The sequence below is a fragment of the Malaclemys terrapin genome, chromosome 7 (genome assembly GCF_027887155.1).
Source record: "Malaclemys terrapin pileata isolate rMalTer1 chromosome 7, rMalTer1.hap1, whole genome shotgun sequence".
In the NCBI taxonomy this organism is placed as follows: Eukaryota; Metazoa; Chordata; order Testudines; family Emydidae; genus Malaclemys; species Malaclemys terrapin.
Genome location: NC_071511.1, coordinates 33,678,493 through 33,695,865, shown reverse-complemented (window position 1 = coordinate 33,695,865; position 17,373 = coordinate 33,678,493). Strand labels below are relative to the sequence as shown.

At 51.8% G+C, this 17,373-nt stretch overlaps 2 protein-coding genes and 1 pseudogene across 3 annotated transcripts; 2 read left to right on the top strand and 1 right to left on the bottom strand.

Moving 5' to 3' along the window:
- The first annotated feature begins 1,804 nt into the window (after positions 1–1,804).
- Positions 1,805–1,883, top strand: LOC128841360 (U2 spliceosomal RNA; annotated as a pseudogene).
- A 609-nt stretch (positions 1,884–2,492) lies between these two features.
- LOC128840751 (uncharacterized) lies at positions 2,493–16,803 on the bottom strand. 2 transcript variants are annotated; one of them, XM_054035143.1, is made up of 4 exons: positions 16,559–16,803; positions 15,868–15,955; positions 15,288–15,449; positions 2,493–7,411 (listed from the first exon to the last, which is right to left on the bottom strand). In XM_054035143.1, exon 4 carries the CDS (start codon positions 6,864–6,866, stop codon positions 5,103–5,105), a length of 1,764 nt encoding a protein of 587 aa, XP_053891118.1. In that variant the 5' UTR covers positions 6,867–7,411; positions 15,288–15,449; positions 15,868–15,955; positions 16,559–16,803; the 3' UTR covers positions 2,493–5,102. The 2 variants fall into 2 exon arrangements, with proteins under 2 accessions (XP_053891118.1, XP_053891119.1); XM_054035144.1 differs by lacking the exon at positions 15,868–15,955.
- On the top strand, positions 7,434–9,543 carry LOC128840759 (uncharacterized). The gene is made up of 2 exons (XM_054035156.1): positions 7,434–7,843; positions 9,028–9,543. Exons 1-2 carry the CDS (start codon positions 7,456–7,458, stop codon positions 9,432–9,434), a joined length of 795 nt encoding a protein of 264 aa, XP_053891131.1. The 5' UTR covers positions 7,434–7,455; the 3' UTR covers positions 9,435–9,543.
- Positions 16,804–17,373: the final 570 nt, after the last annotated feature.

Here is a 17,373-nt window from a genome sequence, read left to right as displayed (position 1 = left end):
TTGGGAATGGGCCACCTCCACCCTGATTGAATTGGCCTCGTTAGCACCTACACCCCCACCCGGTAAGGCAACTCCCATCTTTTCATGTGCTGTATATTTATACCTGCCTGCTGTATTCACACCTGCCTGTCAACTGTTGGGAATGGGCCACCTCCACCCTGATTGAATTGGCCTCGTTAGCACCTACACCCCCACCCAGTAAGGCAACTCCCATCTTTTCATGTGCTGTATATTTATACCTGCCTGCTGTATTCACACCTGCCTGTCAACTGTTGGGAATGGGCCACCTCCACCCTGATTGAATTGGCCTCGTTAGCACCGACACCCCCACCCGGTAAGGCAACTCCCATCTTTTCATGTGCTGTATATTTATACCTGCCTGCTGTATTTTTCACTCCATGCAGCTGGTGAAGTGAGCTATAGCCCACAAAAGCTTATGCCAAAATAAATGGGTTAGTCTCTAAGGTGCCCCAAGGACCCCTCGTTGTTTCTTCCGTGAAAGGCTGTTTTGTGGCGATCGATTTATCCCAGGCAGGTGCTCACACTTACAGCGCTGCAGCATTTAGTGAAGACACTACCTATGCCACTGAAAGAGCTTCTCCCGTCAGCGTAGGCGCTGCCCCTCCCCGAGAGGCAGTTGCTATGTCCATAGGAGAAACCCCAGTCTACCCGGGGGGCTAGGTCAATATAACGTGTCGCTCAGGGAATGCATCTTATACCAACATAGGCTGGTAGCGTAGACCAGGCTCTGTGAGAGAGTTGCTTCCCCCGCCCTTGCAGTTTTTTGTTTTTCCACCAAGCTTTGAAATCACAACCAGCAGGTGGCACCAGAGCTCCACGGCCCCAACGGTAGAGCGAGGAAGCTACCAAAACAAAGTGAGCGCTGGAGACTGAGCAGAGCTGGCTGCTGGGACCCACAAAACCTGCAGTCTAAGGGCTCGTCTACATGGGGGAAATCAACTGACCTCCTCTAAGCAGAGCAACCACGGCGCTGTAGCTATTCCAGTATAACCCCCACACACATGGACACTCTATTCCAAATAAAAGCAACTTTATTCCCCAAAATTACTGCTCTGCTTCCAAAGCTATTCCACTATAGCCATGGCAGGAACCATTCCCATGTAGACAAGCACCTAAATCTGCAGGGATCCCACCTGACAGAGTTGATAGCTTTGGCATGTTCACTGGTGCCCCGTTGGAAGAAACGGCTGAGGGCAGCGTTGTATTCTCCATCTCGCCAGACTCCAAGCCTGCATGCCACCGTAGTCCAACACGTTAGTTGGCTCCCTACAGGGGCAAATGGATGAAATTCTATGGCCTGTGTTACACAGGCAGTCAGATCAAATGATCCCATTGTCCCTGCTGCCCTTAAACTCTAGGAATCCGTTGCTGCAGCTTTACCTAGTCTTGGGAGGGAGGGAGGGAAAGGAAAAGAAAGGCAAAGGAACCTTTGAGATGACAGCCCCTCCCCAATAAATGGCACATTTTCGATACTAGAGCAGACCTGCCCCTCAGAAACTCTTTGGATTCTAATCTCCTCAGAGACGGATTTATATTCAGCTCGCATGCAGCACGGGAACAGGGATAAGCAGCTCTCCAGCACATCGCCCGATAAGGCAGTGGAAACTGAACCTGACTTCTCTTTTCTGTGATGGGGATGTTCTCATGCATGCTCCAGAAAGTCACATGGTGGTAGATTCAGGAGATAGAAACAAACAACTGGAACATATGCCATTGTGCAAAACATGCACCTTTCTGGTTGTACTGAGCTCTGCTTTGCCAGTGAGAATGGAGGGTTTCGTACGAACAGGGAGATGGAATAGGAGCTTGCTCCATCCCCTCCACGCATCGACCTGGTATTGCAGTACCTCCAGGAACGGTGCATCTCCCCTCGGGGAGACTATCACTGTGGAAAAACAGAGTTGAGCTGTGTGTTGAGAGGGTGTTGGCTTAGGGTATGGTGTCCCTCTTCGTAAGATGCAGCGCCGTGGTGGGACACCAGCCTGTGATTTATGAGATCTGGGTGCAATTCCCTGCTCCACCAAGACTCCCTGTGTTACCTTGGGCAAGTCACATAGCTTCCCTGTGCCTCAATTCCCCACCTGTACAGAGGGAATAACAGCCAGGCACTGCAGATTGCGAGGGGCTCAAATACTATTGTAATGGGGATCCACTAAGTACGAAGACAGGAGCTAGATCCCGTTCCATCTCACAGAGCTGGACTGATACCAAATGACTGGTTGAAAAGCACTATTGCTAGGGAATTATTCTCACACTTGCAGAGTCTGAAAGACCAGCGTAGTTCTAAGTGCACATGTTAATTTTAAGTATCAGAGGGGTAGCCGTGTTAGGCTGGATCTGTAAAAGCAGCAAAGAGTCCTGTGGCACCTTGTAGACTAACAGGCATATTGGAGCATGGGCTTTCGTGGGTGAATATGACGAAGTGGGTATTCACCCACGAAAGCTCATGCTCCAACACGTCTGTTAGTCTACAAGGTGCCACAGGACTCTCTGCTGATGTTAATTTTAGATTTCTGCATCTTCCCCTCCCAGAGTCAGTGGGGGACAAGGAGCTCTGTGGCACCAAGGATTCAAGTTCTACAACAAAGACAAAGGGCAGGAAAGAGGTAGAAGAGCAGAGTTAGGGGGTTGGAGTCTTTATTATTATTAATAATAGCACAGTAGCACCTGGAAACCCAGTTGAGGTTACGGAGCCATTGCGTCAGGCACAGCACAGACATAGCTTGAGAAGCAGCCTTTGCACCACAGAGCTTAGTCTGTTCCCCCCGCCGCTCCTTTGAGAGGGGCAGGGGGACAGAAAACTAGATATCAGACTAACCAGGTTAGAAACATTAGGTAAGTAACACCCTCTGCACTGGTAGGGGGGCAAATGCTGTGGTGATGTTATTGTATAGTTATGCAGGGCACCTGCACCCACCAGTCACTGATCTTTTACCCAAGAACTAAATAGTTCAGTTGTCCCCTAAACATAACAAACCCTTTGAAACCCAAACACGTGGTCCCTCTCCCACTTAGGCCTTGGCTACACTTGCGAGTTACAGCGCTGTAAAGGCTCCCCCAGCGCTGTAACTCATTCCCCGTCCACACTAGCAAGGAATTTGCAGCGCTGTATCTCCGTGGTTGCAGCGCTGCATGTACTCCACCTCTCCGAGAGGAATAGCGAGTATTGCGCTGCCGCTGCAGCGCCAGTGTGGCCCCCCCAAAGCGCTGTGAATGGCCTCCGGAATTATTCGGCAGTATCCCACAATGCCTGTTCTAGCCACTCTGGTTATCCGTTCAAACTCTACTGCCCTGGCCTCACGTAACCAACCATGTGACCGACCCTTTACATTCCCCGGGAATTTTAAAAATCCCCTTCCTGTTTGCTCAGCCCGGCGTGGTGTGGAGTGCTATCAGCGAAATCTTTCCAGGTGACCATGCCTCCACGTGCCAAGCGAGCCCCAGCATGGAGCCATGGCGAGTTGCTGGACCTCATCAGTGTTTGGGGGGAGGAAGCTGTACAGTCCCAGCTGCGCTCCAGCCGTAGGAATTACGATACCTTCGGGAAGGTATCAAAGGACATGATGGAAAGGGGCCATGACTGGGACGCCCTGCAGTGCAGGATTAAAGTGAAGGAGCTCCGGCACGCGTACCACAAAGCCCGCGATGCAAACGGCCGCTCGGGTGCTCCCCCCACAACCTGCCGATTCTACAAAGAGCTGGAGGTGATACTTGGGGTTAACCCCACCTCCACTCCGAGCACCACCATGGACACTTCAGAGCCCGAGGGGAGGGGGGGGGAGAACAAAACAGGAGTGATGGTGGTGGGCCAGATGGAGACACCCCGGAATCCCTGGAGGCATGCAGCCAGGAGCTCTTCTCGAGCCAGCAGGAAGGTAGCCAGTTGCAGCGGGCGGTACTTGGTGGAGGACAAACAGAAGAGCACGTTCCCGGTAAGTGCTCCCCCCCCCTCCGGGAAGGAATTTTTTCGGTGCGGGCTCGTTGGGAGAGGAGGGTTAGGCATGCATGCTTAGATGCGGAATATCAGAGGGGTAGCCGTGTTAGTCTGAATCTGTAAAAAGCAACAGAGGGTCCTGTGGCACCTTTGAGACTAACAGAAGTACTGGGAGCATAAGCTTTCGTGGGTAAGAACCTCACTTCTTCAGATGCAAGTAATGGAAATCTCCAGAGGCAGGTATAAATCAGTGTGGAGAAAACGAGGTTAGTTCAATCAGGGAGGGTGAGGTGCTCTGCTAGCAGTTGAGGTGTGAACACCAAGGGAGGAGAAACTGTTTCTGTAGTTGGATAGCCATTCACAGTCTTTGTTTAATCCTGATCTGATGGTGTCAAATTTGCAAATGAACTGGAGCTCAGCAGTTTCTCTTTGGAGTCTGGTGCTGACGTTTTTTTGCTGTAAGATGGCTACCTTTACATCTGCTATTGTGTGGCCAGGGAGGTTGAAGTGTTCTCCTACAGGTTTTTGTATATTGCCATTCCTGATATCTGACTTGTGTCCATTTATCCTCTTGCGTAGTGACTGTCCAGTTTGGCCAATGTACATAGCAGAGGGGCATTGCTGGCATATATAACATTGGTGGACGTGCAGGTGAATGAGCCGGTGATGTTGTAGCTGATCTGGTTAGGTCTTGTGATGGTGTTGCTGGTGTAGATATGTGGGCAGAGTTGGCATCGAGGTTTGTTGCATGGGTTGGTTCCTGAGTTAGAGTTGTTGTGGTGCGGTGCGTGGTTGCTGGTGAGAATATGCTTAAGGTTGGCAGGTTGTCTGTGGGTGAGGACTGGCCTGCCTCCTAAGGTCTGTGAAAGTGAGGGATCATTGTCCAGGATGGGTTGTAGATCACCGATGATGCGTTGGAGAGGTTTAAGCAGAGGACTGTAGGTGATGGCCAGTGGAGTTCTGTTGGTTTCTCTTGTAGCAGGAGGCTTCTGGGTACACGTCTGGCTCTGTTGGTTTGTTTCTTTATTTCCTTGTGTGGGTATCGTAGTTTTGAGAATGCTTGGTGAAGATCTTGTAGGTGTTGGTCTCTGTCTGAGGGGTTGGAGCAGATGCGATTGTACCTCAGTGCTTGGCTGTAGACGATGGATCATGTGGTGTGACCGGGGTGGAAGCTGGAGGCATGAAGGTAGGCGTAGCGGTCGGTGGGTTTTCGGTATAGGGTGGTGTTAATGTGGCCATCGCTTATTTGTACGGTGGTGTCTAGGAAGTGGGCCTCCCGTGTAGATTGGTCCAGGCTGAAGTTGATGGTGGGGTGGAAGCTGTTGAAAGCATGGTGGAATTCTTCCAGGGTCTCCTTCCCATGGGTCCAGATGATGAAGATGTCATCAATATAGCGTAGGTAGAGAAGGGGCATGAGTGGACGAGAGCTGAGGAAGCGTTGTTCCAGGTCAGCCATAAAAATGTTGGCATATTGTGGGGCCATGCGGGTGCCCATAGCGGTGCCACTGGTCTGGAGGTATATATTGTCACCAAATTTGAAATAATTGTGCGTGAGGATAAAGTCACAGAGCTCAGCAATAAGTTGTGCTGTGTCGTCATCAGAGATACTGTTCCTGACAGCTTGTATTCCATCTGTATGTGGGATGTTTGTGTAGAGAGCCTCTATATCCATGGTGGCTAGGATGGTGTATTCTGGGAGGTCACCAATGCATTGTAGTTTTCTCAGGAAATCTGTGGTGTCACGGAGACAGCTGGGAGTGCTGGTGGCATAGGGTCTGAGTAGGGAGTCCACATATCCAGACAGTCCTTCAGTGAGAGTGCCAATGCCCGAGATGATGGGGCGTCCAGGATTTCCAGGTTTGTGGATCTTAGGTAGTAGATAGAATAACCCCGGTCGGGGCTCTAAGGGTATGTTGATTTGCTCCTGCGTTAGTGTAGGGAGTGTCCTGAGTAGATGGTGCAGTTTCTTAGTGTATTCCTCAGTGGGATCTGAGGAAAGTGGCCTGTAGAATTTGGTATTGGAGAGTCGTCTGGCAGCCTCCTTCTGGTAGTCAGACCTGTTCATGATGACAACAGCACCTCCTTTATCAGCCTCTTTGATGATAATGTCAGGGTGGTTTCTGAGGCTGTGGATGGCATTGCGTTCTGCACGACTTAGGTTATGAGGCAAACGATGTTGTTTTTCCACAATTTCTGCCTGTGCACGTCGGCAGAAGCATTCTATGTATAAGTCCAGACTGTCATTTCGACCCTCAGGAGGAGTCCATGTGGAGTTCTTCTTCCTGTGTTGTTGGTGGGAGGGTATCTGTGTATCAGTGTGCTGTTCAGTGTTATCATGAAAGTATTCTTTGAGTCGGAGGCGGCGAAAGTAGGCTTCCAGATCACCACAGAACCGTATCATGTTCGTGGGGGTGCTGGGGCAAAAAGAGAGTCCCCGAGATAGGACAGACTCTTCTGCTGGGTTGAGTGTGTAGCTGGATAAATTGACGATATTGCTGGGTGAGTTAGGGGTACCCCTGTTGTGGCCCCATGTGGCAGGTAGGATTTTAGACAGCTTACAGTCCTTTTTCCTTTGTAGAGAGGTGAAGTGTGTAATGTAGATCTCCTGTCCTATTTTAGACAAGTCCATTTGTGTGGAGGGTTGGTTATTTATGAAAGTCTCCAGGTTGGAGAGCTCTTTCTTGATGTTTTTCTGTTTGCTGTATAGGATGCTGATCAGGTGGTTCCTCAGTTTCTTTGATAATGTATGGCATAATCTCTCACTGTGGTCTGTGCAGTATGTAGATAGCAATGGATTTTTCACCTTCAGTCCATTTGGTATGATGTCCATCCGTTTGCATTTGGAAAGGAAGAGGATATCTGTCTGTATTTGTGCAAGTTTCTTCATGAGGTTGATAGATTTCCATTCCATACGGCTAAATGCAGTGCCTTGCGTGGTGTCAAGTATCAGAGGGGTAGCCGTGTGAGTCTAAGGCCTGGTCTACACTACGACTTTAATTCGGATTTATCAGCTTTAATTCGAATTTACCCTGCAACCGTCCACACAACAACGCTATTTATTTCGATGTAAAGGGCCCTTTAAATCGATTTCTGTACTCCACCCCGACGAGCGGAGTAGCGCCAAAATCGATTTTAACATTTCGAATTAGGGATAGTGTGGCCGCAATTCGATGGTATTGGCCTCCGGGAGCTATCCCACAGTGCATCATTGTGACCGCTCTGGACAGCAATCTAAACTCGGATGCACTGGCCAGGTAGACAGGAAAAGCCCCACGAACATTTGAATTTCATTTCCTGTTTGCCCAGCGTGGAGAGCACAGGTAACCACAGATAGCTCATCAGCACAGGTAACCATGCAGGCTGATAATCGAAAAAGAGCACCAGCATGGACCGTGAGGGAGGTACTGGATCTGATCGCTGTATGGGGAGAGGATTCAGTGCTTGCAGAACTTCATTCTAAAAGACGAAATGCAAAAACTTTTGAAAAAATTTCCAAGGGCATGATGGAGAGAGGCCACAATAGGGACTCTGAGCAGTGCCGCGTGAAAGTCAAGGAGCTCAGACAAGCCTATCAAAAAACAAAGGAGGCAAACGGTCGCTCCGGGTCAGAGCCGCGGACATGCCGCTTCTACGCCGAGCTGCATGCAATTCTAGGGGGGGCTGCCACCACTACCCCACCTGTGATCGTGGATTCTGGGTCGGGGATAGTCTCATCAGCGACGCCTGAGGATTCTGCCGATGGGGGAGAGGAGGAGGAGGAGGAGGAGGAGCTTGCAGAGAGCACACAGCACTCCGTTCTCCCCAACAGCCAGGATCTTTTTCTCACCCTGACTGAAGTACCCTCCCAAGCCAGTACCCAAGACTCTGACCCCATGGAAGGGACCTCAGGTGAGTTTACCTTTTAAAATATAAAACTTGTTTTAAAAGCAAACGGTTTTTAATGATTACTTTGCCCTGAGGACTTGGGATGCATTCGCGGTCAGTTCAGCTACTGGAAAAGTCTGTTAACGTGTCTGGGGATGGAGCGGAAATCCTCCAGGGACATCTCCATGAAGCTCTCCTGGAGGTACTCCAAAAGCCTTGCCACAAAGTTTCTGGGCAGTGCATCCTTATTCCCTCCTCCATGGTAGGACACTTGACCACGCCATGCTTGCAGCAAGTAATCTGGCATCATTGCCTGACAAAGCCTGGCAGCGTATGGTCCCGGTGTTTGCTGGCATTCAAGCAACACCCGTTCTTTATCTTGCTGTGTAATCCTCAGGAGAGTGATATCACTCCTGATAACCTGGTTGAAATATGGGAACTTAATTAAGGGGACAGAGGTGGCCGTTCCTACTGGGCTGTTTGCCTGTGGTGGAAAATAAATCCTTCCCTGCAGTTAGCCAAGCGCAGATGGGAAATTGGCCCTGAGTTTTTCGCGTTTGGCTAGCAGGGATCTCCCCTGTTACCAGCCACGTGGTGGGGGGAGGGGTACCCTGATCATCTCAGAGAATTCATGGCGGGAGGGGGGCAGCTGCGGGGGGGGGGGTAGTTTGGTGCCTGCAGGGATCTCCCCTGTTACCAGCCACGCGGTGGGGGGAGGGGTACCCTGATCATCTCAGAGAATTCATGGCGGGAGGGGGGCAGCGGCGGGGGGGGGGGGGAGGTTAGTTTGGTGCCTGCAGGGATCTTCCCTGATACCAGCCACGCGGTGGGGGGGAGGGGTACAGCGATTATCCCAGAGAATTCATGGCGAGAGGGGGGGTGGTTAGTTTGTTTTCTGCTGCTGCTGAATGTTAACAGAAAAACTGCAGCACTCTACAGGCTATGCTTGGTATGTGGGAAAGGAGGGCGCAGAAGCTGTAAAACAATGGCTTACCATGGCCGCATGCAAGCCGAATTCTGTTGCCCAGACCTGTGATCTCTAGCAGCAAAGCCACAGGCACTCAGCATTAAGAGGCAAAATGCGACCTTGCACAGAAATCACATGTGCTATGTAATGTGAATAGTGTTGGTCACCGTGAAAGAGTATAAGCATTGTTCTGCAAAATGTAGCTTTTTAAACAAGTCTCTCTTTTTTCCCCTCCCTACAGCAGCTGCAAATTCCTCAAGCCTCCCTCCTCCATCCCGAAGGTTATCACAGATAAGGCGTCGTAAGAAGAGAACGCGAGACGAGATGTTTTCTGAAATTATGGAATCCAGCCGCAGTGACAGAGCTCATCTGAATGAGTGGAAGGAAACAGTTTCAAAGTATAGGAAAGAAGCCAGTGAACGTGAGGACAGGAGGGACCAACGTGAAGACAGGAGGGACGCTCGAGATGAGAGGTGGCGGCAGGAAGACCAGAGGAGGCAGGATGCAACGCTGGGGCTGCTGCGTGAGCAAACAGACATGCTCCGGCGTCTGGTGGAGCTTCAGGAACGGCTGCTGGAAAACAGACTGCCGCTTCAGCCCCTGTTCCACCCTCCCCATGTTCCGTATCCTCCTCACCCAGACGTGTAAGAACGCGGGGGGGGGGGAGGCTCCGTACACCTTCCCATTCCACCCCAGTAGACAGCCCAAGCAAAAGGCTGTCATTTTTTTAACCTTTTCTTTGTGGCTTTTTCCTTCCCAGCAATCCTCCTCCCAAATACCACCCGGGTTCCCTCCCTCTTTTTCTAATCTATTAATAAAGAATAAATGATTTTTAAATGATAGTGACTTTATTTGGTTTGAAAGAAAGCTGGGGGAAGGGGGAGGGTGGGTTCCTTACAGAAAATCAGTCAATAAAGGGGGCGGGTTTTCATGAAGGAGAAACAAACAGATATTTCACACTGTAGCCTGGCCAGTCATGAAACTGGTTTTTAAAGCTTCTCTGATGCACAGCGCTTCCTGGTGTGCTCTTCTAATCGCCCTGGTGTCTGGCTGCGCGTAATCAGCAGCCAGGCGATTTGCCTCAGCCTCCCACCCCACCATAAACGTCTCCCCCTTACTTTCACAGAGATTGTGGAGCACACAGCAAGCAGAAATAACAATGGGGAGATTTCTTTGGCTGAGGTCAGAGCGAGTCAATAATGATCGCCAGCGACCTTTTAAACGGCCAAATGCACATTCTACCACCATTCTGCACTTGCTTAGCCTGTAGTTAAACAGCTCCTGACTCCTGTCCAGGCTGCCTGTGTACGGCTTCATGAGCCATGGCATTAAGGGGTAGGCTGGGTCCCCAAGAATAACTATTGGCATCTCAACATCCCCAACGGTTATTTTCTGGTCCGGAAAGTAAGTCCCTTGCTGCAGCCCTTTAAACAGAGTAGTGTTCCTGAAGACGCGAGCGTCATGAACCCTTCCCGCCCAGCCCGCGTTGATGTTGGTGAAACGTCCCTTGTGATCCACAAGTGCTTGCAGCACCATTGAAAAGTACCCCTTGAGGTTTATGTACTCGGTGGCTTGGTGCTCCGGTGCCAAGATAGGGATATGGGTTCCGTCTATCGCCCCACCACAGTTAGGGAATCCCATTGCAGCAAAACCATCCACTATAGCCTGCACATTTCCCAGAGTCACTAACTTTCGTAGCAGCACCTGAGTGATTGCTTTGGCTACTTGCATCACAGCAGCCCCCACAGTAGATTTGCCCACTCCAAATTGATTCCCGACTGACCGGTAGCTGTCTGGCGTTGCAAGCTTCCACAGGGCTATCGCCACACGCTTCTCAACTGTGAGGGCTGCTCTCATCTTGGTATTCTGGCGTTTCAGGGCAGGGGACAGCAAGTCACAAAGTTCCATGAAAGTGCCCTTACGCATGCGAAAGTTCCGCAGCCACTGGGAATCGTCCCAGACCTGCAACACTATGCGGTCCCACCAGTCTGTGCTTGTTTCCCTTGCCCAGAATCGGCGTTCCATGGATAGAATCTGCCCCATTAACAACATGATCTCCAAAGCACCGGGGCCTGTGGTTTCACAGAATTCTGTATCCGTGTCCGTGTCCACATCCATGTCAATGTCCTCATCATGCTTGTCGCTGCGCTGCCGCCGCCGCTGCCTCCTCGCCTCGTTTTTCTGGTCCTGGCTGAGCATAAACTCCACGAGAACGCGCGAGGTGTTTACAATGTTCATGACTGCTGTCTTGAGCTCAGCGGGCTCCATGCTTGCCGTGGTATGGAGTCTGCAGTGTTCACCCACCCAGGAAAAAAGGCGCGAAAATGGTTGTCTGCCGTCCGTTGCTTTCATGCAGGGAGGAGGGAGGGAGGAGGTGAGGCTGTACCCAGAACCACCTGCGACGATGTTTTTTGTCCCATCAGGCACTGGGATCTTAACCCACAATCCCAATGGGCGCGGGAGACTGCGGGAACTATGGGATAGCTATGGCATAGCTACCCACAGTGCAACGGTGCAGAAATCGACGCTAGCCCCGGTACTTGGACGCACACCACCGAATTAATGTGCTTAGTGTGGCCGCATACGTTTCGACTTTATACAACCTGTTTTTCAAATCCGAATTATATAAATTCGGATTAATCCCGTAGTGTAGACATACCCTGAATCTGTAAAAAGCAACACAGGGTCCTGTGGCACCTTTGAGACTAACAGAAGTACTAGATGCGGAATAGTGCGTTGATGTGGTTTATCACATCGCGGTAGTCAGCCTCGGTAATCTCCTCGAATGCCTCATCCAGAACGTGTGCATTGCGCTTGCGGAGGTTTATCAGGAGAGCCACCGTGGTCCTTGTCCCAGCCAGGCTAACGTGTCCACGCCACTGTGCCGCAAGGGGCCGGGGGACCATTGCTGCACACAGCCAAGCTGCATATGGACCAGGGCGGAAGCCACATTGCAATAGAAGACCCTCCCTTGCTTCCCAGGTCACCCTCAGCAGCGAGACATCTTCCAGGACGAACTCCAACATGGAAAATGTTGGGACAGTGTTCAGTGTAGGTGCCCCCTGAAGCTGTTGGGTTCTCCCCAAGGCACAAAAACCCAGGGGACAGTGCGGCCCTGAAACAATCAGTCCCCCTTACTCACCATTTTTATTACATAAAGGAAAAGACTCCTTAGCCCAGGAAATAAACAGGCACTGCAAGTCTGCTTGTCTGCTAAGCAGAGACGGATTCCTAAAGATTGGAACTACTGCACTTCACTCCCGTGCAGGGCATCAGATATCACTGCTGGTTTGCAGCCTCAAATTGCTCCCTCAAGGCATCCCTAATCCTTGCAGCCCCGCACTGGGCCCCTGTAATAGCCCTGCTCTCTGGCTGTGCAAATTCAGCCTCCAGGTGTTGAACCTCGGAGGTCCATGCCTGAGTGAAGCTTTCACCCTTCCCTTCACAAATATTATGGAGGGCACAGCACGCCGATATAACCACGGGGATGCTGTTTTCAGCCAAGTCCAGCTTCCCATACAGAGATCGCCAGCGGCCCTTTAAAACGGCCAAAGGCACACTCCACAGTCATTCGGCACCGGCTCAGCCTGTAATTGAACCGTTCCTTGCTGCTGTCAAGGCTCCCTGTGTAGGGTTTCATGAGCCATGGCATTAACGGTAAGGAGGATCTCCAAGGATCACGATGGGCATTTCAACTTCCCCTACCGTGATCTTCCGCTCTGGGAAAAAGAGTCCCGGCCTGCATCTTCCTGAACAGCCAAGTGTTCCGAAAGATGTGTGCGTCATGCACCTTTCCGGGCCAGCCTGTGTTAATGTCAATGAAACGCCCACGGTGATCCACAAGCGCCTGGAGAACCATAGAGAAATACCCCTTCCGATTAACGTACTCGGATCCTAGGTGGGGGGGGTGCCAGAATAGGAATGTGCGTCCCATCTATCGCTCCTCCACAGTTAGGGAACCCCATTTGTGTAAAGCCATCCACTATTGCCTGCACGTTACCCAGAGTCATGGTTCTTCTGAGTAGGATGCAATTAATGGCCTTGCAAACTTGCATCAACACGATTCCAACGGTCCACTTTCCCACTCCAAACTGGTTTGCGACTGACCGGTAGCTGTCTGGAGTTGCCAGCTTCCAGATTGCAATAGCCACCCGCTTCTCCACCGGCAGGGCAGCTCTCAATCTCGTGTCCTTGCGCCGCAGGGTGGGGGCGAGCTCCTCACACAGTCCCATGAAAGTGGCTTTTCTCATCCGAAAGTTCTGCAGCCACTGCTCGTCATCCCCGACTTCCACGACGATGTGATTCCATCACTCGGTGCTTGTTTCCCGAGCCCAAAAGCGGCATTCCCCGGTGCGGAGCATGTCCGTGAATGCCACAAGTAATTTTGTGTCGTACGCATTACGCGGCTCGATAGCATCGTCGGACTCCTCACCCTCACTCTCACTTTGGATCTTAAGGAATAGTTCAACAACCAAACGTGACGTTCTGGCGAGACTCGTCAGCATACGCCTCAGCAGTTCAGATTCCATTTCCCGCAGACAGATCGCACTGCACAGAAACCGTTGAAAGATGGCGCCAAAGGTGGATGGAAACAAAGCGATTTCTGGGATGCGAAGCGATGCATCACGGGGCACTGGGACAGGACCCAGAATCCCCCGCACCCACGTCCCCTTCCCACAACCCACGGCGCCAGAATGGGAAAAGGTGCTCTGTGGGATAGCTGCCCATAATGCACCACTCCCAATAGCACTGCAATTGCCGCAAATCTGGCCACGACAGTGCGCTGGGCAGCTGTCAGTGTGGACAGACTGCAGCGCTTTCCCTACTCAGCTGCACGAAGTCAGGTTTAACTCACAGCGCTGTACATCTGCAAGTATAGCCAAGGCCTCAGGTTCAGAGAACGACTTCAAAAGAGTCTTTATGGAGCTCTGCATGCAGTTGAGTGGCTTTCAAACATTCCTTGCTACCTGCTAATGTCTGAGAAGTGAAACCAGTCTGTCCTCTGGCTTCTCTGCAGCTGATTAGCCAGAGGGGGCTCTCGGGTCCCTTTCCTCCAAGCGGCTTCTTTGACTTTACATAAACACAATAAAAAGGAGTTTCCTGCAATTCCACTATCCCTGTCTCCAACTGTGGCCAGTACCAGCTGTTTGACAGAAAGGTGGGAAAACCCCAGAATGGGCAACTGTGGAATAAGGTCTACTCAGTCTACACAGAAGTGTTCCATTTTATAACCTGCAAAAATGTCCCTCTGACCAACAACATATTTATACACACACCCTCCTTATATAATAAATACACTCAAAGGCCTTGATCCTGCAAGGTGCCAAGAGCCTCGCACACCTGATATTCTCTGAACTCCAAAACCCACTGGGTGCCACCCCACCCACTCCCCTTTGAACCACCAAGTATACGCAGGGGACAGTGTTTGCCAATGCTTGGAACCCTACAGACAACTATATAGAGGAAACCCACGGATCACCCCACTTACCTTCACACACTTCACTCTTGTATGTGATCCCTCAGCCCCTTTGCTTTCTCCTCCGCCCTTTACTTTCTTCCCTGTGACTGGAGGAGTGTTAACAGGCCACTTCACCTTGAATGGTCCCTTGAAATGTGTTAACTACGCTAAACAATCTATTCCGCCTTGTACTTAGCGAGCAGTGAAACTCTGAGGCTTTGTCTACACCGGAACTTGTCTTTCAGTTGTGTTAAAAAATAAACAAACCCACACACGCACTCCTGGAAAAAACAAAAGTTTAACTATGAAAAGCGCCTGTGTAAACAGCGCTGTGTGTGCAGGAGCTGCTGCGGCTCCATGGGGGTAGAATTGTTTTGTCTGCAGGATCCTGCAACTACACTGTGCGCCTTTTAGTGGCAGGGCTATAGCGGATTTTTCACATCCCTGAGCGACACAGTTGTACCGATATAAGTGTGTAGTGTACACCTGGCCTTCCTCTTGTTTACTTTTGCCAATGCGACTCTCACTAAATACAATGGTCAAAGGGGTAGCCCTGTTAGAAGCAGCAAAGAGTCCTGTGGCACCTCACAGACTAACAGACGTTTTGGAGCATGAGCTTTCATGGGTGAATGGCATCCGAAGAAATGGGTATTCACCACGAAAGCTCATGCTCCAAAACGTCTGTTAGTCTGTAAGGTGCCACAGGACTCTTTGCTGCTTTTACTAAATACAATGTTGGCACTAACCATTGATTCTTGGCACACTTCTCTCTGCCCGCCCCTCCCCCCCAAAAGGAAACTTAAATCACCCAAAAGAAGGGGTAAAATTAGCCATAAATGAGACAGACACACATGAGCTTAACAAACAATATACACATCCCACCAACTACAGCCAGAATATTCCCCTTTTCCACACATCTCTGTGGGGACTCACCATCTTTCAGAGCTCCTGCCTCTACTCCCCTGCTGCCAAAGACTGAATTACCTCAGCCATAGGGAGAAACCCAGCTTAAATAGTGCCCCAGGCGCCTCCCCTTTCCTCACCATCTCTTGGGAGGCCACAACAGCTGTAAAATAGAGGTAGCAGGGACGTAGCAGCTCATTTCCAGGACAACACCAATAGAAGGAGGAATTGTTAAGCAGAACAGGTCTTGGCTGTGGATCTGAAGACTCTGGATTTCAATCATACTCATGATCCATGTGAGACTGAAAAAATATGCACATATAGAAAAGTTAGTGGGAGGGCCCTGCTGTAACTGCTGGCTTCATTTTAAGTAGGAGAAAAGGACGGTCTAGTAGGTAGGATACTGAACTGAGCCTGGGAAGTCATGGGTTCTATTCCTAACTCAACCACAAAGGCCCAGATCTGACCTCAAAGGTATTTAAATGCTTAACTCCCACTGATTTCAATGGGAGTTAAGTGCCTAAATACATTTAAGAATCTGGGCCAAGTTCCCTAGGTGACCCTGGGCTAGTCACTGAATTTCCCAGACCCCCTATCAACTAAGAAGAACACTTCCCTACTTCACATGCATTGCGCGGGGAGAATCCCTTAATAATCACGAGGTGCACGGAGACTGCAGTGATGGGGGCCAGAGAAGTACCTAGACTGATTGAGATTTACCTGGATTCCTTATGCCAGTCCCAGGGTTACAGACAACCCAGGATCTGTGATCAGGTAACAGGGTTTATTTCCTTATTCGCGGTCACATCTGAAGGAAAACAGAGCGAATTCTGAGCCCCTCAAGTCACACCGGAGTCAGGTCCGGCCTCACCGATCTCTACATGGAACCGCTGCAGCTGCGCCGCGGCAGCACTTCAGCCCGGCCGCTCAGCACAGCGGCAGGAGCGGCTCCCCCGCCGCTGTAGTGAAGCCGCCATCCCGAGCGATGCCAGCAGAGGCGATGCACTCGGGGGGGGGGGAAAGGGGGGGAGGCACGCACAGTCGGGTGCCCCCCCCCCCAATTTCTGCCAGGGTTTGCTGGCACCGCTTGGTCACATCCCCTCCCCCCCAACTCCCTCCCTGCAGCATCGCAGCTGCCCGAGCCTCCGAGCTGCCCCCCCCCCCCGTAAAAGCAACAGCTGGGAGCTCCGGGGAGGGGCCGCTGCTTTCCAGGAGGGGAGCCTGGGGATGGGGGTGGGGGAGCCTGCGAGACTCGAGCAGTTCAAAGGGCAGCCAAACTTTTCCATTGTGCCCCCGGCAGGCTCGGGCGGCAGCTAGCGAGAGGAGAACGCCGCCCGGCCAGAAGAAAAGCGCCGCGCGCTGTGCAAGCCCCCCGGGAAGTTGGTCCAATCCAAGCTGTCACCTCACCCACCTCGTGCTCTGAAGGGCGAATTCAAACGGCCAAAGCGGCTCCCTCAGGCCAGAGCCCCAGGCCGGGACCCTGTGGCCAGGCTCTGTCCCTCCAGCGCAGAGCGCGTCTCTCTCTGGAGACAGAGGTGTCCGGTCAGCCAGAGCCCCGCCAGCCCCACGCTGCGGAGACCAGGCACCCGCTGGGGAGGCGGGGCCTCCTCACAGGGCGGGTAGCCTGGGGCTCGGCCACTCGGGGGAGAGGCTCAGTTGGTCTGGCCCCTCCCAGCGCTCCTGTCCCCTAGCTGCGAACGGGGCGGAGCAAGCCCAGCACGAGCCCGCCTTACCCTCGCCTGGGCGCGGCCGGGGTCGGGACGGGTGTTATGCCCCGCCCCTGCGCCGCCCGGACCAATAGGAGCTCAACATGCCTCTGGCTCGAAAAAGGGGAGGGGATGCCGCCGGGTTTTGCCAGGGCTGCTCCTGTGAAGGGGCTGCCGGAACCTACTGCGCGTGCGCTTCCCCCGCCAGATGGCTGTAATGAGCCGCCGTGACCACCCGGTGGCAGCAAAGGGACTGTAGAGACCCCTGTTTCGGGAGCTGCATAGGAGATATTGGTGGGCACCAGGTTGCTCTATGCAGGGTGATTCTCTATATAGGAAAAACTAAGGACCTCACCCTCCCTCTGCGGGGAAGCAGTGGGACTCTCTGCGTGGGGACTAAACAGGTACTAGTGTGTAGGGACTGGGGAGGTGGGAAAGCATGGATGCTTCAGGCTCAACTATACTGTCAGATAGGATTCTGAGCAGGGTCACCTGCAAGTGCACAGGGATTCCCACCCAC